Source organism: Phasianus colchicus, chromosome Z (assembly GCF_987193195.1).
Source record: "Phasianus colchicus chromosome Z, bPhaCol1.hap1.1, whole genome shotgun sequence".
In the NCBI taxonomy this organism is placed as follows: domain Eukaryota; kingdom Metazoa; phylum Chordata; class Aves; order Galliformes; family Phasianidae; genus Phasianus; species Phasianus colchicus.
The window spans coordinates 36,006,909-36,029,923 of NC_143476.1; the positions used below are offsets into that span (position 1 = coordinate 36,006,909).

A 23,015-nucleotide genomic window follows, 5' to 3' on the forward strand; every position below is an offset into this window, starting at 1 on the left:
CATTACAGTTTCCTCTAGAAGTCCAACTGCCATATGTTTGGGAAAGAAAATTGGGATGTATTTGCCAGTGATTCAAACTACTGCAATCTGCAGCTGGTGACAAGGCAAAGAATTAATTTCTAGGAAAATATGAATATGTGTAATGATGTAATTGATCAAAAGAACCAAAAAGATCATTGTCTATTTTTTCTATATCTTCCTCTTTCACTGCTTTCCAAGCAGTGGATGTGCTCAGCAGAGCTCTTTGCTGGTGTAAGATGGCTCAGTGCCCTTGGCATTACAGCGTAAGTACCATCAACTTACCTCATCTGTGCTACCCCTTCATCCAGCTCATCTGAGGAGGTGCAGTAAGTAATCAGATTGCAAATTACCTGCCTCCCAGGTTGCTTTTTGGTGATGAACTGGGCAGGTCTGCTTTGCTAGGAGACCTGGTGGGCCTTCACTTAATGCTTTGAGCTGTCACTGTACTATCAGGCAAACCACAAAGGAATGCAGTGAACTGAACTGCTATTTTGACTAAATGTGAAAGGCTGGCACAATTTGTGTGGCTGAGATAACTGCTAATTGCTTCAGATAGCAAGCAGGCTGTTTTGCCACCCTGGCATACAACTTCATAGAACTGAGGGTAACACCACACTTGGCACCTGCCAGCCACTCAGTGCAAGCCACAGGGTTCCAAGTGACCAAGCTTAGTAACAAGTATCCTTCAAAGCTGTTTGGGTAGTATAAAAGCTGCCTTCTAACCCATCTCAAATCACTGGAGCAAGACTCAGTACTATTTCAGCCATGTGTTGTGCGTACACAGAACAAGACCTTATCTGGGGTAATAATGTTTAAGAATCACAGAAAACCCTGAGTTGGAAGGGACACCCAAGGACTGTGGGGTCCAACCCCCAGCTCCACATGCACCGCACAAACCCAAACCCTGAGCTGCGGCAGCTTGAGGCCGTGCCTGCTGCTCTGGGGAGAAAAATACTTGTGAAATTGTATTTCAGTGTGAGCAGTTCCCACACTGCTTTGGTGCAGCTCTTTCTGCACGTGGCAGGGTGTTGAGCAGCTGCATAGCAATCCAGGAGTTTGCTCTTGCAGCATGTGTGTGGCTCACCATCCCTTGTGGAGACAGAAAAGCTGGGCTGTTTAATAGTTGCTCTGAACAAGAGAACAAGTGTGTCACATAGTGGGTTCCCACTTATGTTTTATGATGATCATGTATGTCCCTTTTATTATGAGTACCTAGAATACAAAGAATTTGTATCTGCATGTAGTGCTTGGCTGTAATAATTCCCTTCAAAAGAACTCTATTTTTAAAGTGTGAAAATCATTATGTGAGTGGGCTGCACTCGGTAGAGATTTTTCAGTTAGAGAGAAACCCATCATGAATATTTGCTGTCTCATAACAGCTTGGGGGAATCCCCAGCATGAGAAGCCATGCCTAGAAAAAGCTTTCGTATTGGCCTTTCTGATGTTTGTGACCAAAGCACAGACACTTGAGGCAGAAGGCAGTGTTACCCTCCTCACCCATGCTGGAGCTCATGCATGCATCTGGGAGAGCTCCCCACCAATCATCCATCCTCATTTTCAGTTAGTAAGCTGGATGGGAGACTTTCAGTGGAAAGCAAAAGCCCAGGGGGACACTGCAGTTTATGGTGGCAAGCGATCACATATCTTTTGATGTCAGGTAACTGTGTGGAGTCTGGCTGTGGAGAGTAAGCCTCTGTCAGAGGGGTTGCTTTAGTCTGCAAACAATTTCTCCCTCTTGTTTTTCACCAAAAAATACCTACACTAAAGGAAACACTGCATGTTAAGCCTCATCCCAGAGAGACATCTTGCAAAGCGGAATGAGAAGCGAAAATTCTGCGGCAAGATACTTGCAATATCTGCGGCCACTGCAGAATTTTTAATGCCCATTATAGGTGTAAAGAGTAAGATTAGGTGTAATACATATACATTAACCCCTTTTTAAAATAATTTTGAGAAAGGCCAGAGCAGAAGTGCAGCCTGTGAGCTCATGAAAGATACTGCTTGCTTACAATTTCATAAGCACCAGTGAAGGAAAAGCAAAGTTCATCATTCTCTTCTATGAGGATTCTCTGGAGCACTCATCACTCATCCTCCAGACACCTCCAGGAGAGCCTTAGCCTACCAGCCCAGCTCATTTGTCATTTGCTGTATTATTCATTCCTTAGAGGAGATGCATGAAGTGAAAGGACCTTAAAGAGCTGAGGGTTTTTTTTCTTTGCTATTTGCTTGTTTGTGTATTTGCATATTCCGGTTGCTCATGTGGTATTCAAGTTCAAAGAAGCTCACCTTTCACCTGCAGTGGTAATGAGGCTCCATGTTTCCAGCATGGTATTTTTGCATATATTTGAACCATCCCTGAGTTCATCTCAGGCTAGTTTTCTAAAATGATCAGTCTTGATGAATTACTTTATTTTGAAAAGTTTTCTGTGCAGGTGTCTTAAAGATGCCAGCAGCATCTGTAAAGTGGTTGCTCTGTGCAAAGCTCCATTTCCTTTGTAACCTGGCTAACATGTTTGCTGGTCATGGTTTGGGCTCCTGTTCCAGGGCCTCTCCTCTGTTGCTCTTTCTTTCCTTAGCAGCAGACCAGACCAGCTGAGCATGCACAGCCCATTCTTCCTCTTACAGCAGGTGCTTGGACACCCATCAGGCTTCTAGGCATGGATGTCACCTTCCTCAAAACCTCGTTCTTGCTCCCCAGGTACTCTGCAGAGGTTTTGGCTGGGATAGGAGTTCATCCATTCCCAGTTCTTCAGGTCTTTGGTTTCACACAGAGCTGCCAGGCAGTGCCTTGCACACAGCTCTGAGTTCCCCCTTTCTGAGCTTCCCCTTCCTCTGAGCACTGAGTAGAGCATTTCTCAAAGCAGGTCTGGCCTGCTGTGAGTGTGGGGGAAGAAATAAAGAGAAATCAAAATTCTAAGTTGATGAAGACAGAGATTAGGGAGCTATCACCAGGACTGAGGCCGCAGAATATTTATCAGGGTTTGTCTAAAAGGGGGAAAAACAGTTAACTTCACAGGTGAAGCCTTAGAGTGTTTATCCTATACTCAGTGTCTTGCAACAGGGTCTTCAAAGGACTGCCTTCCTCTAGAGGACACTGCTGATAGCACGTGTGACTTGGGGCTGCAGTTTTTGCTGGTACCCCACTGTTTGGCTGAGAGCATGAATATCATCATTTCTGAGCGCAGATTTGGGAAAGGACCACCTGCAGTGTGTGAGTGAAATGGGTGGCAGGCACAGGACTGCAGAAGTGGGAAGCACCTGTGATCATTGTATCCTGTGATGCTTTTATGCTGAACCTACATACTGCCTGAGAACAGCACTTATCCAGATGGAAATCTGCCAGAAGAAAATTAACCCATCAACATGTCTACCTCAGCCTGAACTGGCAGACTGGGTCTGCACCAGAGCCAAGAGGTTGCAAGAGCCCTGAAGCCTCAGACATCCCGTCATCTCACCACAACCTAGCTGCTGGCTCTGCCAGGCTAGCAGCTAACTGCTGTTAGCATGGGAAGGATTTCCACCTGCTTACCCATTTTCACCACATTTTTAGGAAGAGACCTGCACATCTGTGAAAAGTAGTCAAAATGAGGCTGTGAATTCCAGTGTTTTTAGTGGAATTCATCCACATACATGGGGAAAACAATTGCATAAAGGGTGATCTCATGTGGTTGGAGACCGACAAACCACTGTTTTGCTGTGGGGAAGGCACATTTCTACCTTGGCTTCTCTATTTGTGAAAATGAAACCACAGCACCATTCATGTCAGCAGTACACAGTATACACAGCACAGCCATGTGTTGCTGCTGGATTGCTGCCACAGCGTAGAAATGGATGGCTCTTCCACTGGGTAGAGTAGATCTGCTTCTAGCAATCTTCTAAAATGCAGATCCCTAGATACCACTCTTTGTGTGGATGGAAGGGTCTCATCTGTAGGGCTGACCAGTATGTGTTGGGTCTGTGTCTCCAGGGAGCTCAGAAAACCTGTGTGGGACAACTAAGAAATCACTTATTACTACAAGAATGAAGTAATACAGCAGCATACCTGACCCTTAACCAGGCTTTTCATTTTCAGCTCACTCTTTTACCTACTGGATCTAATGACCAGGATGATGGTTGCTCATAGAAATACCCCCACTGCATCCTAGTAGGTTGTTTCAGAGGGGTTGAATTCCCAGCCTCATCCCTACACCAGCCGTCTTAAACTAAACCTTTAACGAGACAAGCGATGTTGGGTTTTTCCGTGCTGGTTAGAAATGAAATAAGCCCAGCAAGGGTATTTCTTGTAATTCTGGCTCTGGTTTCACTTCTTTCATTAAGCTTCTGATGACTCTTTCAGAAGGTTCCATGGCTGCTCTCTAGTGGTTACCACTGTTAATGACACTTTTTGGAAGAAGAGCTGGGTTTTTGCATCAGCAACAGGAAGTTTTACAAAAATCTGCATGTCCTTCTGGTTACTTCCCTTGTTTGTATGGTTTGGGGATTGTTGTTTGGTTGGTTGGTTTGTTGGTTTGTTTTCCTTTCCTCATCCATTGAACAGTCTCATTTCTAAGAGGTGCCATGCCATGGAGAAGGGAACCTGATTTTCTTCAGCAATAGCTTTTTTTCCCATCATAGTCAAGTATTTTTCTGATGTGAGCAGATAAGAGCCCTTCTCACTTAATTCATTTCTGCCATCAGCCAGGAAGGACCCTCACACCTTATTCCCACACTCACAGCCAGCCCTCACTCTTACCTCTGGGTCAAGCCAAGTGCTCACTGACATGCTGCAAGTGCTGCATGTCAGCTGTATCAGTGCCCAGCCGTCCTCCGAGAGGGTGCTGATGTTTCCCCAGTACCCCCTAGCTCATTGCACTTGTCTCCCCACCCTGACTGACTGCAGCTTGTGGGAAATAATCTTGGGGAGAGCAACACCAGAGAACTGTGGAAAGCTCTCAGCATGGGAAGAAAAAAAAGCCATCACCGTTTAACCAGACTGCCTTCTCTGGATATTTAATGCATGGTGGTATCCTGTGCACTGCACTGTCTGAGACAGAAAAAAATACAGTTTGTGGTTTTTCAGCACCTTGTGTACATTTTCAAACCACTGCTATGAGTCCTATAAGAGGGGGGTAATCCAGCTGGATACTCCTGTAAACAGTGATGATGGGTTAAATGTGCCTTATGTTGTTTAATAATTTTGCTAGATTTTGTAGACAGGTTTTGTAATATTTTGATATAGTGGGTTTCAAGAAGGAGGAGGAGGAGGAGGGGAGTGTTTTAAAAACTCACCAACTGTTCCAGTTTGTCAGGTTGTTTCACAGGTTTCATTCCAATCTGTTTCTTCATTCAGACACCACTGAAAATGCTTATCCTGCTCTCTTCTTCTGGAAACAACTTGTGAGTCCTTGAGCTCAGAAGGGATTCTTCTTCTTGTCATTGCAGGAAAGATAGAGAAAATCAAGCCTCCTCCATCCCCCACCACAGAAGGCCCTGCCTCACACTCCGACCTGCAGGCTGAGGAGCCTGCAGGAGCCCAGAGACCCAAGAACCTGATGGAGACCCTCATGGAGGATTACGAAACACACAAAACCAAGAGACGAGAGAGGATGGATGACAGCAGTGTAAGTGCACTCTTCCTTTTTACTTCCTGCTGATCACAATTACTGAGAGTTGGACAACAAAAATATATTTCCCTAGAATCTGTTCAAGTCACCTTGCAGGTGTTCAAGGGCTGTAACACATTGTAAGGGCCAGCATGTTGGAAATGGAAGGATAAGGGCTGGTGGGATGGAAGACAGTGTCTGGTGAAAATGTCAAAAACAGCTCACGTTAATTCCCACTTTGACTAATTGTTAATTAATACTGAGGACAGTAGGCAGTTGCCCTGAAATTGGTAGGTTTTTTAAATTGACCTGCCATCAAGATTTACTAGTGGGTTGTTTTAACAGCTGCTTCAACATTGTGGATCAAGCATATATTCATGCCTTTGTTTGTTGATTCACAAAGTTCAGTCCCAGAATGCTTGGAATTGAGAGTAAGTGGTAGCCCTCCTACAAGCAGTCCCTTGAAGAACTGGAGAGGGAATGTCTCAAAAAAAAACCCACTGTGGATCCCTCAGTGTGCTGTCTCCCACTGGATTTGTTGTCTTTTTTCTCCACACAAACAGAAACAGTAAATTGGCCAGATTTCAGTTTGTGAAAGGGGTGCCTGGGTTTCAGCAATTCCTGTAGCAGTTTAACCATCCTCTTTACTGAAGGCAATAGTAAGAGGGGCTGTGAATTTCATAGCTGGAAGTCCCAAAATCCAGGTGCGTACACTGCACAGCCTGTTTCTCAACAAAGCATGAGATCTTTCTTCTTCACACTGTGAATTTCTGTGGGGAATCAGTGCAGAGCAGTGAGATGTAAGCGAGATTCAAAACTTCTTAAATGTGTTTTGTCTTTGCTGAAGCAGCCAGAGCCTCCAGACACTTCCCAGAGATGTCAGAACAATGATCCCAGCTGCAAGGAGCTCATGCTCCAAGCAAACCACATTCTAGTAAGTCTCACTGATGGCAGAGTCCCATGAGGTACACAGAAGTGAAGTTTTATAATGTGGATACCAGACAGTGCTGTCTGGCAGCTTCTAATCATTGTGAATATCGCACAGTAGCATAAGGGGTCGAAAGGGATGAAATGCAGAGGGATCCTGCTGCACTTCTGCTGGTTAACCAAAACACAGAGGAGGGATGACTCAAAATGCAGGCAGATGAGTCTGTGGAGCACACCAGAAGCTTTTTGGTCCCTTCTCCTATTGAAGGCCTCCATCCTCCATCAGCTTCATGAAGCAAAGCTGGTGGCTCAAAACCTCACCATGGTGAAGAAGCTGCATACTCACTATGTGTTCATCCCCAGCATACTAACCCCCATGAAGAGTGAGCAGGGCTTGCCCTCACTGAAACCTTCTCACACAGCTGTGATAGCCACATGTTGTAGGTAAGGTGTCATTAGTGCAAGTGGACAGGTTCTTTTCAGGCACCTGTGTGCAAGACTTCTCAGGTGCATGCACTGGTGTTTCCTAGGCACATGTTTGCCAGGACTGTTTTGCCTGTTCTTGCAATTCAAGGCATGCCCTGATGTCCTAGCTGGGATCACTGATCTCTAAGCACCTAACCAGAAGGTGTGCCCTGCCTATGTCTAACAAAACAGAAGAGCATCCTCCGTGGCCTGTTAAGGCAGGGGCAGAAGTCAGCATATGTGATCACCTCAATGGGATCTTTGAGAGGCTTAAAGTCTGTGGAAATTCTCTATCACATGCTGAGTATTGGTCTGGGCTTCAGTTTCTCCCTGCACACAAAGGTGCACCATAAGGCAGAAGAGTTCCAAGAGAACCTGATCCCTGCCTCTGCCTTCACTACCACCACCTTCTGCTTTGTGTTTGACTTGGGTGGCTACACCAGGCCAGCTCTGGCCAAGGATTGCCAGTATGTTACTTTTCAGAGATGGAGAGCAAACCAAGCGTATCTGCTTTTGGAAGAACTTCACTGTTCTGCCTAGTGGGCAGTTTCTTCTGAAGAGGATGTATAGGCTTAGCAGGTGAGGAAAAAAAGCATCAGCAAAAAAATGAGTCAAGCACCAACAGTAAACAAGACTGAGACAGACTAAGCAGTGTCATTAAAAAAAAAAAAAAACACCAAATGGACTAATGTTTTTTGTTTGTTTTTTCATGACACCAAGTTGCTTGAAATCCTGTTCTCTGAGATGTGGAAGTTCTTACAATTTACGTATTGTTCTTGTTTCCTAGTTGTAACATGCTTGTTCAATGTACTAATGCTGGTCTTTTCCCTTTCTACCAGTACACCTGTAAATTACTGTCTAGCAAGGTTACTTCAGAGGTACTTTTCAACTGCTTATTTATTTTTGCTTCCTCTTGCATGGTGGTTCCCAGTGCATGTTGCTGCAGTTTGCATTTTCATGCTGTGTGCCAGTACTGTTTTGTATCAAAACTGGGATGCAAATGCATGTGGGGGATATCCCATCTTATCTCCCATCAGCCAGTGTTTGTGTGGCTGATTTTCTCTCCCCTGGATTCTTGTTACAGCCCCTGGCATGGGAGGGGTTGCAATTAAAAGGTTGGGAGCTGCAGCCCAGGACTGAGGCATTCCTGAGACATGAAGTGAGAACTTCTGTGTTGCCATTCTGCTGGCAAAGCCATGCCTGGGGCCCAGGCACCCTCAGATACTGTGTGTGGTATTCCTCCATCCCTGGTTAAAGAGTATGTAGCAGCAGCAAAGTGCAGCATTTTGGAAGACATCCCCACATCAACCTTTCTTTGGTGGAAGAAGAGAGGCAGATGTGAATGCATGGTCCCAGCGTGGGGAATGGTGTGAGCATGTCCCTCTCCCTGTGCATTGCAATGTGATAATGACCACGGTCCCGCCGCTTCATATCCTCACTGGTTTCAGTGTAGAAGAAACCAGACCTGCTTAGAATTAGGGTATTTTCAGTGGCATTTGGCGTTCTGGCAGAATGCACGAGGCAATAACTTGCACTGTTTTTTAGGAATGAGGTGCTCAGTAACATGGGCATTTCAGCCTGTAGTTTCCTGTGCAGGTGAACTTGTGAATCTGGGCTTCTCTAAGGGACACAAACAGGTCCTAGTAATGGCTGACTCTCATCTGTCCAGCACCAGCACTGTGTTACATACTCATAACTCCCACTATCTCCCCATCTCATAGCATATCTTCTCCACATCAGGCTCCTCAAGACAGGTACATGAATGTCATCTGTCCTGGAGACTAAAGAAAAATAAAAATTATACTTTTTCCTATTCATTAATTTACTGTGGGTTTTATCTTACTGCTAGCAGTCAGCAGTGACTGATCCTTGTGTGGAGCATTTCTAGAGAGTTGAGAAGTGTAGGAGCTTCCAGAAGCTTGTTTCACACACAGTAATGGTCAGGGCATCATGTACTGTGAGGGGCAGGAGCTCAGGGACGGGCTCGATGTGCCTGCCTTGAGGAAGGGTACTGGCAGCAAGCTGGAAGGCGATGTGCATGAATAGGGAAGGGGAGTAGATGTGTGTTTTCAGCTTGGCCATGAAGCAAGCTGTTACCGAAAGAGCTAAGTCTGTGTTAAAAGCACATCCTTTTGCAGTTCTACAGAGACCACTGATAACCAGATGCCTGCACGAGTGGACATTGTTCTCATCCTTAAAAACAGCTGCTTTTTCTTTACAGGTCTAAGTGTTATTGGATATACTTGGCATTAACCTGACTTTGCTAAATACCAGTCATACTGTAGTTGGTAACTGTGGTTAGGTAATTCTGACATTGTTTTTTAAGGTGACTGCTGAAAATTTTTGACTTATGAAATAGAAAACCAGCAGACGAGGTCTGATGGCAGAGGACACACAGTATATGCCACAGTACTGACCAGCAGCAGTAGTACTCTTACTCTCTTGCTTTGGATAAGAATGTTTTGATTCCACCTGTCAGTTCCTCAGTATGCTCGCTGGAGGTCAGGTATGTTCAGGGACTAGCACTGAGTGGATGCAGTGCAGAAAATACCTTTGTGCTGAAGTAGCTGATGCAGTTCATCACCCAGTGTGTGTTAAAGCATTTGGTTTTCTGTTATTTCTTTGTGCCTAATGTGCTTCGCTGGAGGTGTCTTTCTGCATAGAGGTGGCAGAATGTAGACACTCCGATCTCTGCGTTTTCTTATTTCTGTTGCTCATAGTTCTTCCAGGTCCAAATCGGAAGAATTAGCAACATATGAAGCTGCAGAAAAATCTGTTTGCTTTCACATTGGTTTTGCTGCCACTGTATGGTGAAAATTAGCTTGTATTGTACAGTAGCCAGTTTCACTCGGTCCCAGGTGGTGGGAATATGCTGTGGACCAAAGCATGTCTATATTTTGCTCTTTATTCTCTTTACCAGTAAGAGAGCAGATGCTGTCAGAGTAAAATGCGGGACAGATCAGTCTCCATCTCTAGGATGGGTAAACAAATTAATCTTGCACTTGATGGTGATAGCTGTTTCGATCTTTTTTTCCAAATCCTCAAAAACACTTGAAATCTGTCAAGAAAAGGCCTCTGAAGTTCTCAGCAGAACCCAGAGCTGCAACAAGAAGATTGGTGCAGCAGTTTTTTACGGAGCAGTTTTACAGTCCTACGTCTTGGTACACATTTCTGCTTCACTCCAGTTTCTGCACTCTAGATCCTCTCTTCTGATGTACCTACTGGTCACGTTACCCAAATACAGCAACTTCCACCATGTTGCTTTTTTCATGGATGCAGTCAGCCCAGGACACCAGGCTAAGTGTGAGCCAATTGCCCACCCTCTGATCCCTTTGGAGCCCACCCACCCCACCTCAGGTGGTGTTCCAGGTACAGTCAGCAGTGGCAGCAGATGGTCCCATCTGTGGGTACATGTGATTCTGTGGTCCCAGCTACTAGGCAGGGGATCTGGGCTCAGAGCTCAGCCTTGCATCCACCTTCACTTTCTGCTGACTGATCTGAAGGAAAAATCCTCAGATTTTCCAAGTCATGGCTTTTACAAACACCACCAACGACCACTGCAACAGGATGATTTCCAGCAAGGAAGACAGTGACCGGAAATTGTTGTAAATTATGTAAAATCCCTTTTATTTTCAGCTACCATAAACCAGGCCAAATTCAGGAGATCTCTCTTGGATGTATCAATGCTCTGTGACAGTGTCAGTTTCAGTTTGAAATTTGTGCTGAATTGTCTTTCTTTTTTTTTTTTTTTAATCTGAATTTCCTTATCGAGTGGGGAAAGCAATAATTTTCTTAGTTTCTCTTAATTGTTACCCTACAGTGGTCTCAATAGTCTCCTAGTAGTTGCCTATTGCCATTTGAAGAAAAAAAAAAAAAAAAAAAAAAGCTTTTTTTTTTACTTTTTGTTGCTAAGCATAGAGCAGCCTCTCTAATTTCTTACTCTGAGACAGTGACGATGCCCTGATAAGTAAGTGGTTTTATTTCTCCATTGTTCAGAGGCACGTTTTGGAGTGTCTTCCCATGGATTGGGCACTCAGCACCCCAGGCATGTAGCTTAAACTTTCAGCCCTCAGCCTTGCAATTGCTTCATTGCACTGCTTGCAGCTAACATCCCGGAAGGATTTCCTCATGAATTCCTTTTTTCCCTCAGATGAATTGTTGGTTTTCGGGGCGCATTTGCCCTCTACTGGATAAAATAAAAACTGCTCAGCCTTGCTCCCACTTCTACAGCTTAGGGAAAGGCAGTGGGCATGGCACAGCTCCCCAGGGTAGTGGGCATGGCCCTAAGCTGCTGGAGCTCAGGGAGTGTTTGGGCACCACTTTCACACACAAGGTTTGTGTTTGTGTAGTGCTGTGTGGAGCAGGGGTTGGACTCCATGGTTCCCTTCCAACTCAGTTCTGTGATTCTTAAGCTTCAGCTGTTTATTTCCGCCCCATCCAAGACTTAAGTCATCACCTCATCTGACTTCTATGCAGAGGAATCAAATGGCACTACCCTACCTCAGAAAGCCACTTTTGTGCAGAGCAGCATGCTAGAGGCTGTAGGACCTGGGAGGGCAGCCATGAGCTGATGGAACAGCCACATATTGTTGTTTGGGCTTTTTTACTCCTTTTTCTTTCTTTCTTTTTTTCTTACTGGCTCTTTAAACTTAAGAACTGGGCTTCTCCAGGAGGACTGGTGCAGGCAGGCATACAATGTTCTGTATCAGCAGAGGAGAGTACTGTGTGCACATCCCATGCTAGCACCCTTTGGTCCACTCTGAATTATTTTTTTAAGTTTGTTGCACACGTATTAAAACTGTTCCTTACCTAAAATAATTGTTTCTGTGCATGCACGTGTGTCCATATATAAGTCGCATACCGTATGTGCGCTTCTATATGCGTGCATATGTTTGTGCATATATATAATATATATATACCTATGTGTGTTGTTATATGTGTACATATATACGCATACATGCCTCTCTACGTATAATACACCCACTGGATGTGTGGATTTTTATGTCTGTTCACCCAGCGATGTGACGGATGTTCTCTCCTTCTGTCCCTCCAGGTGCTGGAGGCCACCAGGGTGAACCGCAGGAAGAGCGCGCTGGCGCTGCGCTGGGAGGCCGGCATTTACGCCAACCGGGAGGAGGACGAGTAGCTGTGCAGCAGCATCTGCTGAACCAAAAAAAAAAAAAAAAAAAAAAAAAAGAAGAAGAAAATATGAAAGAGAAAGGAGGGGAAAAAAAAAAAAAAGGAAAAAAAATAAGCAGCATTTTAATCCGATATTTATTAAATACACAACGAACTCGATGATGCACACAGACACAAAAACAATCCAGCTCCCGGCAACTCTAAAACAACAGGAACAGCCCACTTGGAAAACACCCCCTCCTCCCACCCCTGCTTCCCCCTCCCACATGATGCTGGGGTTGCAGGGGCCAGGGATCCCCAGGACGCAGCTTGGGGTCTGTGCCCACATCGGCCTCACCCCTGCAGCGTGACGACGTCACCCTCTGATGCTGTTTGTTTGAGGGGACCGAAAGATTTGGGGTTGGGATTGGAGTGGGGTTGGTTTTTTTGGAGGGGGGGGTCTGCGCCCCTTATCTAGTAATTTATCTGTTTAAATGAAAAAAAAAAAAACAAAAACCCACAAATAAACGGGGAAGCATCTATTGCAAATGTACAATCCAGCAGACTCAGTAAATACAGCCCTTGTGTTGCAAACACAAGCCATCACAATTCAGGAGTGGAATAGATGGGGATGAGAGCTAAGCCAAATGGATCACCTTAGCTTTAGGATCCTGTATGCTTGCAATATCACCTGAGCTCCAGGTTCTCAGATCATATTTACCTAACAAAGTTTCTAAATAGAAAGTCTGTATTTAGCGGATGACAACTATTTTTTGATGATGGGGAGGGGAAAAAGAATGGTGTACGTGGATAACCGGTGGAGATGGATAGTTTGAAGCAGAAAGGTAGTGGGGAATGAATACAAATAAAGGACATTTAATTTTTAAAGAAGGCAATAACTGAACTAAGCCAGACTTTGGCCTAGGAAGAGGTATGAGATAGAGAGGAAAGAGAGCTACGTCTTTCACTATATTTGTACAACATAAAAAGCCTTTGGAGCAGAGTGCTGTGTGGGAGCCTTCGGATCCCCAGGCAACAAGAAGTTGGGGGCAGGAGGGAGCGAGGGGGCAGGCAGGGGGGAAGCATGACATTTGCCATCCAGCCAGAGCGTGCAGCGCTGCAAGCAGACCACAGGGCCCGTGCTTGTTGCTTTGGCCCGGGATCAGCCGCCAGGGGTTCGTGTGCATCTGTGTGTGCGTGGGGCATGTGTGCAAGGATATGTGTGGCAGTGTGCATGTGTGGGTTTTCTCCAAGGCTGTGTACCAGCTGTAGGGGTGAGTGCTTATATCTTTCTTTCTTCCTTTCTTTTTTTTTTTTCTTTTTTTCTTTTTTTTTTTTTTTGTCTGAAAGGGGATATAAAAAAAAACAAGGCACTGAGTTAATGCAGTATTTGTGATATCAAAATTTGACCCAACACGGTATTTGCATGAGTCACAATTGCAAAGTATTGACCAATTTTGTAAGCTGACAGTTAGGAAAAGAAATGTGGTATTTATTCTTGTGCTTTGTATTTGTATGTAGTATAGAGGCTGCGGGTTTACTCTTTTCACACAAGCAATACAATAAGAGTATTTTAGATCTGGGAACCATAATTTCTGGACCAGAAATGAACAAGTTTGGGAGGCAACAGCAACAACAACAAAAAAAGCTGAGCTTTTTTCTATATAAAATGCTCTGCCTTTTTTATAGACAAACAATGATTATTTTGACTTCTTTTTAAAAACCACAGTGCTCGTCCTCCCCCAAGCCTCTCCTTGGCTTCATGGCCTGCTGCGCTGCTTTGTCTTGGAGCAGCGAGCTCACTTCTAATAAGTACCAATACTGTGAACACACTCCTGGTGCTTTTCTTCAGCCAACACAGCGCTTGCAACCGAATGATATTACTCCCCACAATTCCCCCCAGCATGCCTGTGGACATTTTGAGGCCCATTTTCAGGGAACTGTAGCACCCATGAGCTCTGTGAATTGTCTCCCTCCATGCCGTGGAGCACACGAAGGCCCTGCTGACCTGTTTGCTGTGAGACGAGGTGCCCTGAGCAGAGGGCCCCACATCAGACAGTGCTCCCCAAAATGGGGGCACATCTGTATTCCCCTCCACAAGGAGGTCTGCTTTCCTCCCACACCGGCTGACATTGGTCACCCATCTCAAGACCACCCATCTCCTCATGCTTTGTTGCCCCTTGGTCCTAGAAACGCAAACCAGATTGCCCTCGATGAGGGGCACAGTTGTGGGAGAGGAGCACTGGGGGCTTCCGCTCTCCTCCCCAGGGCAGTGGTATGTGCTGGACTCGGGCAGCCAAACTTTGCAGCCAGCAGTGTTCTTCTCTTCCAGAAATTATGGGCATTTGTCAGCAGTGCACACTCGGCGCGGCGGTAGCACGGGTGCTGTGCAGCTCATTCGCCTCTCTGTTATTTCATTTGCATGCTACCAGGCTTAGGTGTTTATAAGTATACGCCAGTAATACATATCTATCTATATATAACTATATCCAATGCAAACAAGGAGCACTATTGCAGAGTTAACTTTGTCTCCACAAAAGAAGCGCTCAGATCCTTTCCCGTGGCAAAGACTGGTTTTAATGAAACTGTGTATTCAGAAATAGTTAAGCATTAGCATTTGTGATTATAAGCAGTTCGGGGTTACAGTGCAGGTTTTCTGAATGGTTTGTTTTAAAGGCTGCCAGTTTGGGCTTCATCTCGCTCCATACTGACATCATCCGAAGGAAAACAGAAAAACATCACTTGGCTTGGCAACCAGAAGGCGGCATCCTTGTCATGACTCACCGAACAGCTTCAACAGTACCTGGCTTTCTGTATGTTAACCACTTCAATGTTATCCTGCTTCTGTTTTATAGTGACTGTGAGGCCTACAATGCAAGTATACAATTATTTTCTCATTAAAACAGAAGCCTGCTTTGTGTTTCTATCCAGCAGTAGCAGGGATGCAATGGGAGCAGGTGCACAGTGCCCTTGTGCTGGGGGCATTATGTTGTTTGGTTGCAGCCTGGATGCCCCCTGGGGGCTGAGAGCAATGAGGATCATAGGGGTTGGAAGGGACCTCTGAAGATCTCCTTTGTCCCTCCTGCTAAAGCAGGTTCCATAAGGCAGCTTGCACAGGGAAGCGTCCAGGTGGATCTTGAATATTTCCAGAGACAGAGTCGATGGCCTCTCTGGGCAGCCTGTGCCAGTGCTCAGTCACCATCACTGTAAAGAAGTTCTTCCTCATGTTCAGAAGGAACTTCCTATGTTTGTGCCCATTGCCTCTTGTCATGTCACTGGGTACCACCAAAAAGAGCCTGGCCCAAGCCTCTTGACACTCACCATTTTAGATATTTAGGAGAAGTGGTAAGAACTCCTCTCAGTCTTCTCCAGGCTAAACAGTCTCAGGCCTCTCACACTTTCCTTGTATGGGAAATGCACCAGACCCCTAATTATTTTTGTGGCCCTCCACTGGACATTTTCTAGGAGGTTCCTGGTTCCTGCCCAGAACCAGACATAGTGCTCTAGAGATAGCCTCCCCAGGGCAGAGTAGGAGGGAAGGATCACCTCCATCAACCTGCTGAACATGCTCTTTTTAATACACCCCAAGATGCCGTTGGCCTTTTTGGCTCATGGTCACGCTGCTAGCTCATGGTCACCATGTTGTCCACTGCAGAGCTCCTCTCCAGGAGATCATTCCCTATCCTGTACTGATGTGTGCATTTATTCCCCTCTGATGGAAGATCATAGACGTGTTCTTATTGAAACTCATTAGGTTCCTCTCTACCCAACTCACCCATCTGTTCAGGTCTTGTTGAAAGGCAGCACAGCCTTCTGTTTGCTCCCACTGTTCCGTCTGAGCCCCCTTCCTTCCAGGCACAATACCCAAATGCCCGCAGAGAGCAGCCCTGTGGATTTCCTCTCCCATTAGCAAATACTGCAGGGTTAGAGATTGCAAAATGAGTACTGTCACGTCTGTGGGTGGCAGTGGCTTGGGAATTTTGGCAATGAATTCCACTGTTGGCAGCTGTTCATATTTGTCCACTAAGAAACACGTAGGACAGCTAAAATCCCCAGCACTCCACTGCATGGCCAAAGTGACATTTGCCAGCCTTAAGAGTATTTTTGTAAGTACTTAAGGTCTGCAAAATCCATTGTTTATGGGGCACAATCTCTGCCTCAGCTGTGGACCAGACAGAGGCAAGAACACAAAGCAAACTTTGTGGGATCAGTGCACAAAAAAAAAGCAGAGCATGCAGTATCAGAAAGCCAGGCACCACAAGCTATTGCAGAGGAGGGATGGGGCTAGGCAGAACCTTAGCTACAAATATTACCACAGACTTTTTAACTTTAGAAATGATATTCAGTGACCTTGCTGAATTGATGAGGTTGGGCAGTCCAGCACACCACTGGCAGCAGGCAGCCCAGCCCTGAACTGCTCCCCAGAATCCCCATGTATCTAGCATCTTGCCACAAATGCACCATGGCAAAAACACATTAAAAAAAAAAAAAAAAACAAAAAACAAAAAACAGACCAAGCAGTAACAGGGAAAAAAATAAATGCCATCCAGAGCACAGGGTCTGCTGCTTGTTCTGGCTGAGTCTGATTAACTGGCCACCTTACCCACAGGTTCATCAGTTGTGTCTCGAGGAGGACAGCTTTTATGATAAGCATCAGTTGCTGGAGCACTGCCAGAAGCTTTGATTCCACTCCAATCCCACCCAGGGCAGTGGCAGAGGGGAAAAATCCATGAAGAAAATCAGAAGGCTGTGGAATAGCAGCCCTTGAACCATGCAGCAGTACTGACATCTGGAGAGTTGGATGCTGTGGGTGTGGGGAGCCACGTCAGCCTACAGTAGCACTACACAAATCCTCCCAGAGAAAACACGAGGACAGTGGTTGCACAGAGGGATGGAGGGAGGCATGAGGCTTTGACCTTCTGTAAGGTGCCTACAGGAAAGCAAAGGCAGAGTCACTGCTTTGGCACACCTCAGAGCCTAGCACACAAAGACATCGCTCGTGTTACCAACCCAGCAAGCCCTCCTCTAGCAGCCCGAGTAACAAATTCATAGAATCACAAAGTCATAAAGGTTGAGAAGGATCACTAAAACCTAGTCCAACTGTCAACATAACGCCACTATGCCCATTAAACTGTAACTACCTCCTGTAGCATCTCTTTGCCATATGTTAAATTGAGCAAAGTCCTCCAGCCACTACTGAAAGACACCGAGCTGAGAAGGTGCTAGCAAAACAGATAATCCCGATGAAGCATTCCTGCAAGGCTTTACAGGCAGATAACCTATCATTAGAAAGGAGGGAAGAGCTTGTGAGTACCTATGAAGTGTCAGCCCCGTGGAGAAATGTGGAGTTTCCCAGTATACAGTGGGAATTGACTTTCCCAACAACCCTGTCACTTCAGGTAACACCCCACCTTCTGTGGAGGAGACAGGAAGGCTCAGCCCTGCTTCATTAGGGAAAGGTGCAAAGTAGGGCACTTGCTCGCTTGTTTTCCTCTAGGAGCATTGCTTTGCAGCAAAGCGTCAGCCCACAGAGGATACACACTTCAGCAGCAGTACCCTCCTCTGCTCCCTCCCACCTCCTCACCTCTGCTGTTCCTTCCTAATTTCAATATGATCCTGTCTTCATTCAAAAACAGCTGCTTCCAGGTAGCAAGATCAGGTGGCTCCCATGGGGATCTTATTCTGTATCAACCTCATGGGATGGAGAAGGCCTTTGGTCAGAGCTTATCTCACATCACAACTCTTTTACCACCTTTGGAGTTCATTTGGGTGGGTACTGGGAGAGAGCAGGATAAAGCAAAGTCTCTTGGTTGCAATACCTGTGCCAGACAGAGCATGATTACAGCTCTCCTTTGACTATGTGTTTGAGGAAAAGAGCTGTGCCAAGCTCCAGCCCCAGAGAGCTCCAGAGATGCTGAGCTTATATAAGTTTGAGAGGGTTGTTTCCAATGGGGAAGTTAATTTAAAGTCATGATACCTTCTGTATAAAGAAAGTGGAGATTTTTGGCAGGAACAGAGGTTAAGTAAGGCAGGTCAGAAGACAGATTTATAAACAGTGGAAAACAGAAAGACAAATAGGGGAAAATCTCACTGACAGGGCTTTATTCACAGAGGGAGCAGTTTCTGAAGCCAGCTGAAAGTTATCTCAGGCCATGTCTGAGTAGGGTTGGATGCTGTGTGGCAAGAAGCATACTTAGCCAAGCTCTTAGGGAAGCAGACAGAAATCTAGCAGCTACAGCACGTCTCAGACTCTGCCAGGCCTGGGTAACTGGTGCAAGACTAGGATTCGCCCCAGTGACCTCTGGCCACTGTTTGCTGAATCAGCCTTCAGGAAAAGGGATCAGGAAATAGCTGATAGCTACAATAGGATTGTAGCATTCTCCCTTAATGTACTGACAGCAGGCTCTTTGAGCTTATGAATCGGAAGATAAGTCCATATAGACTGCCTGAGGTTTGCAGGATGTTTCCAAGGAATTTGTTATTGAGATGCTTCAGCACTAACAAATCAAAACAGCCTTTCAGTGCCTAAAAGGCTTGATTTTTCAGAGCTTTCTTAATCTCTCATCCCCTTCCTGCACAGAAGAAATACTAAATCACTGTGCTTCTAAACATCAGAGATCACTGTGGCCTTGCCCCTACACATCCATCTGCCCACCTTGCCCTGCTTTACCTTACTCCCACAGGCACCTCAGAGGCAGGGCACTCAACCTGTGACCAAAGTGCACAGTGCAGCACTGACAAGGGGGTAAAGTGCTGGGAGGATGCCTCCCCCTGCTCCTGTGCAGAGAGCAGGAGATGTGAGAGCTCACAGGAAAACAGGAAAAGCAGGAAAAGCAGTTTTGCAGCAAGTAGCAGCAGCACTGCTCTTGACCAGCGGTTCAGTAGTTACACAACAGGCCATAACATCCAAAGTCTTTTTTGACTAGGCTTTGAGTGCCCCAGAGAGCTGAAATGAGAAAAAAAGGGAACAGTAAATGCCAATACAGCAGCTCTCTTGCCACACAGCTTAAAATTTAATATTGTGTATGTATTTGTTCATACTTGGTAGACATTGAAGAACTGCAGCTTGGGAAAAGTTAGCAGCAGAAATACTGCTGGAAAGCTGCCCAGATTTTATTGTATCCTTGGTACATTTTACCTACCATCCCATTATTCAAATTTTCCTCAGATTCTTCCCAAATTCTAGTCCCATTAATGTATTTTCACACACATACTGGAACCGCATCAATTCAAATCTAAAAAGCCTGTTTGCAACTCTCCTCCTCTGTTGTTGTCTGCCTAGGAGGCTGTTCACTCCCAGGCAGCACACAATGAGATCCACCTTGACATATCTACATGTGCTTTCCCTGGAGCACCTGATCTGGGGCAGCCCTGCTGGTGGATGACTCCTGCCATGCCTGCACTGTGGAAGGAGTGCAGATTACCCCATCCGCACCCTTCTCCTGCAGTGGGGCAGTACCCTGTAGCCTGCCATACACCATCATGCAAGAGTACCTCCAGTGTGGGGCAGGCTCCATAACACCACAGTGCTCCCAGGGACCTTTCCACTCTCCCAGACTCAAACAAGTACCCAGCCTCCAGGCTGCAGGGTAGGTGATTATCTAGGTGTGCCTGCAGCACTTGCTAACAAACAGGAATATCTCTCCTCATGATGAGAGGTCACCTGGAAGTCCTCACGCACTGCAGTGAGACAAGCAGTGACACACAAGTGATGCCAGTATTCCACAGCCTCCCACCCTGAAACTACCTCGGGCTGTGCTGGGCAGCTGCCAACAGCCTTCATGGAGTACTCACTGAGTGTCATGAAGGATCTGCCCAGCCCCAAGCAGATGGAGTTCTATAGTCCAGGAATAAGTATGAAAACTTCTACTCAAGTTTTGGACTTGGACATTTGTTTTGGTTAGATTTTGAGCTGCATAAATTCAGCTGGAAGAGCTGCCACATGAAGAAGGTGGCAGAGCTCCTAAGTGTCACCAGTGTGCTGCAGCACCTGCAGCTCTCCATTCCCTGGAAAATGTAAACACACTGTGACTAAAACCATAGACAACCTTTCTTTCCAACTTCTTTGTTCAGGATCTAGCCCAACAGAGTGCACAGAGACTTCATGGCTGCAGTTAGAACTTGCCCACCATGAAAACTGGGAGGACCTTTAGTGGTAGCCTCAGCCCATCCTTCACCAGCCTTTGAGACATGAACTTGTCCATGCGCAGCACTAACCTGAGATTCATAGGGTGAAAATGGTTGGATTTCCACACAAGGTTGTTTGCAAAAGAAAAAAAAAAACTTGACAGAAATTTTCTATCTTTTCTCCTCAAAAGAGGAATGTTAACAGAGCACTAACTGTTATCACAGCAGAAGACAGAGTCTGTGCCTTCAAGCATTCACAGTGTTCTTGGTTGCCTTCACCTCTCACTCTGGAAACTGGGTGGATTCAGACCTTTTCCTCTCTACTGTCCCCTCGGATCCCACTGAGCTGTGTGCCTCTGGAGAGGTTCTTGTCCCCTGCAATTGCCCCTGGCTAGGGCTGGGCTACCCAGCAAAGGTCCAGGAAAGGCCCCACCTTACCTGAGCAGCTCAGATAACATTCCAGGACCTTGTTATAGAGCTGGTGCATCCCCGCTCACCACCCTTTCCCTCTTCCTTGACCTGCTTTTTCTAGAATGTAGTCATCCAAATCATGGTCACAACAAGAATCAAGTGCTCTCACCCAACCTCTTCCCCAACCTTTCTCTTCTCTTTCACATTTAAGGCCAAGATTTGCCTTCACAGCCCAGAATAATTAGTGCTCCCCTTTTCCTTGCAGTACTTTTCTTCGTTTCTCCCTCACTGCACCAGGATGAGAGTGAAGCTTGCTGCTTCTTTTTCCTTCTTTATTCTGCCACAGTGTTCCTCATCGGCACTGCACAAAGACTTTCTCTAGTTTGTGTCCACACTTCACTCCTCAGTCTCATAGACCCAAAATCCAATTTGCTCACACAAGTGAGATTTTAGTCATTCTGAATGTCTTTGCTCAGACATCTCTTTCTTTTTTAAAGAATATTTGTAGGCTTTTCAGTACCTACTCACCACAACTGTAAATATTTATAGACATACATTTAAAAATAAAAAAAAGAAAAAAAGAAAGAAAGAAAACATGTAAATTATATAACCAAAGTAATTCCTGAATATATCTTTGGAGAACGTGAGGGAGGAGGGCAGTTCTTGATTTTGAACTGTTTTTACAGATTATTGTTTGTACTGCATTCAGTGGTGAACTTTTTTTCATAGTCATCTTTTTGCTGTGCTTATTTCATCTTTCCAAACTGTCCGTCCTCACTTCATTCAACAAGGAAAGACTAAGCTGCCATTATGGGATAATTTGTTTCATCCCACTACTCAGCTGTGGTGGATGGGAAGCTGGACTTGAACCAGCAGTGTCTCCTCACAGCCCAGAAAGCCAATCATCATCTTGGGCTTCATCAAAAGCAGTGTGGCCAGAAGGATGAGGGGGGTGATCCTTCCCCTTTTCTCTGCACTGGAGAGACCTCACCTGGAGCACTGCACCCAGATGTGGAGTCCTCAGTACAGAAGAGACATGGAGCTGTTGGAGCGTGTCCAGAGGAGGGACACAGAAATGATTCAAGGGATGGAACACCTCTCCTACAAGGACAGGCTGAGAACTGGGGCTGTCCTGGAGAAGAGAAGGGTCCAGAGAGATCTGGCAGCAGCCTTTGAGTATGTGAAGGGGGACTACGTGAAAGGAGACAGACTGTTTAATGGGGTCTGATGTGATGTGATAAGGGGAAATGGTTTCAAACTGAAGGAGGGGAGATTTAGATTGGATATAAGGAAGAAAGTTTTTTACAATAAAGGTGGCAAGGCTCTGGCACAGGTTACCCAAAGAGCTAGTTAATGCCCTATCCGTGGAGGAACTCAAAGTCAGGCTGGACCAGGCTTTGAGCACCTGATGAAGCTGTTGGTGTCCCTGTTCACTGCAGGGGAGTTGGACTAGGTGGTCTTTAAAGGTCCCTCCCAATTCAAACAGCTATATTAAGTTCATTCCTGCCTGAACACTCTTGAAAATTGCAGGTGCTTTGTGCCAAACCCATATAGACTGACAATTTAAAAGAAGAGGTGAATATTAATAAAAAATAGAATGTGCACACACACACACAAAAGAATTATTTGGGCCTTATCTAAGAAGTACAGCAGGATTTGTTCTGCAGTCCAGCTGATTAAGCAAGCACTGGATACCACAAAGAGCCTTTTTTCCTATCTTCATGCAGAGGATTTATGTTAAGAAATACAGTTAAGTGTCAGCACTAAATCACCTAAATTCCTTGAGCTAAATTAAAACGCAGCTGACTCAACAAAAAGTGCACGTAAAGGGTGCTGGGTTTTGTCAGTTCAGCAGGGGAAGAATCCCACCAGAGAGACTCTGACCAGGTAAGGAGACAGCTCTGAAATGAGAAAAATGAGCAGAACTGTAACTTCACAGGGTGAAAGCATGACAATTTCCAGCTTCCTCCATGAGTCCCTGTTGGGTCTCTCCCACCGTACTGTGGGTACAACCCTAGGTCCTTCCTCAATGTACTATGCATCAGTGCACCACAGAGGCTTTCTCCATGAAGAAGAGCTGTTGCTGACCTCGCTTCAGGGTCCCTAGGCCCAAGGACTGTAGGGTGGGTTGCCTTTAAACATGGGGTTTCAGCAGTCTACAGCAATGTATTTTTGCCTTGGAGCTAACCTCAATCATTCTGTAGGTGCGTGTTTTTAAATGTCAAAAGCCACGCTCTTACAGCCCTTAAAGATCCCTTGTGCTAATTCTGCACATATTAAATTCTAGAGGACACATAATTTACCTCTTAAATATCAGTAAAATGAGAATTGAGCCCTAGGGAAAAACTGATTATGGAGAATGGA

At 45.6% G+C, this 23,015-nt stretch overlaps 1 protein-coding gene across 10 annotated transcripts in view; it reads left to right on the top strand.

Moving 5' to 3' along the window:
* Window positions 1-13,720, top strand: part of PALM2AKAP2 (PALM2 and AKAP2 fusion) — a 243,269-nt gene extending 229,549 nt beyond the window's left edge. For 6 of the 10 annotated variants that reach the window (XM_090131477.1, XM_090131479.1, XM_090131480.1 and 3 more), the window contains 3 exons: window positions 5,443-5,621; window positions 7,835-7,873; window positions 12,049-13,720. In XM_090131477.1, coding sequence (XP_089987603.1) covers window positions 5,443-5,621; window positions 7,835-7,873; window positions 12,049-12,141 — 311 coding nt within the window. In that variant the 3' untranslated portion in view covers window positions 12,142-13,720. The remainder of the gene's footprint in view (window positions 1-5,442; window positions 5,622-7,834; window positions 7,874-12,048) is intronic. The other 4 variants (XM_090131478.1, XM_031609781.2, XM_090131481.1 and 1 more) reach the window with 1 other exon arrangement.
* Window positions 13,721-23,015: the final 9,295 nt, after the last annotated feature.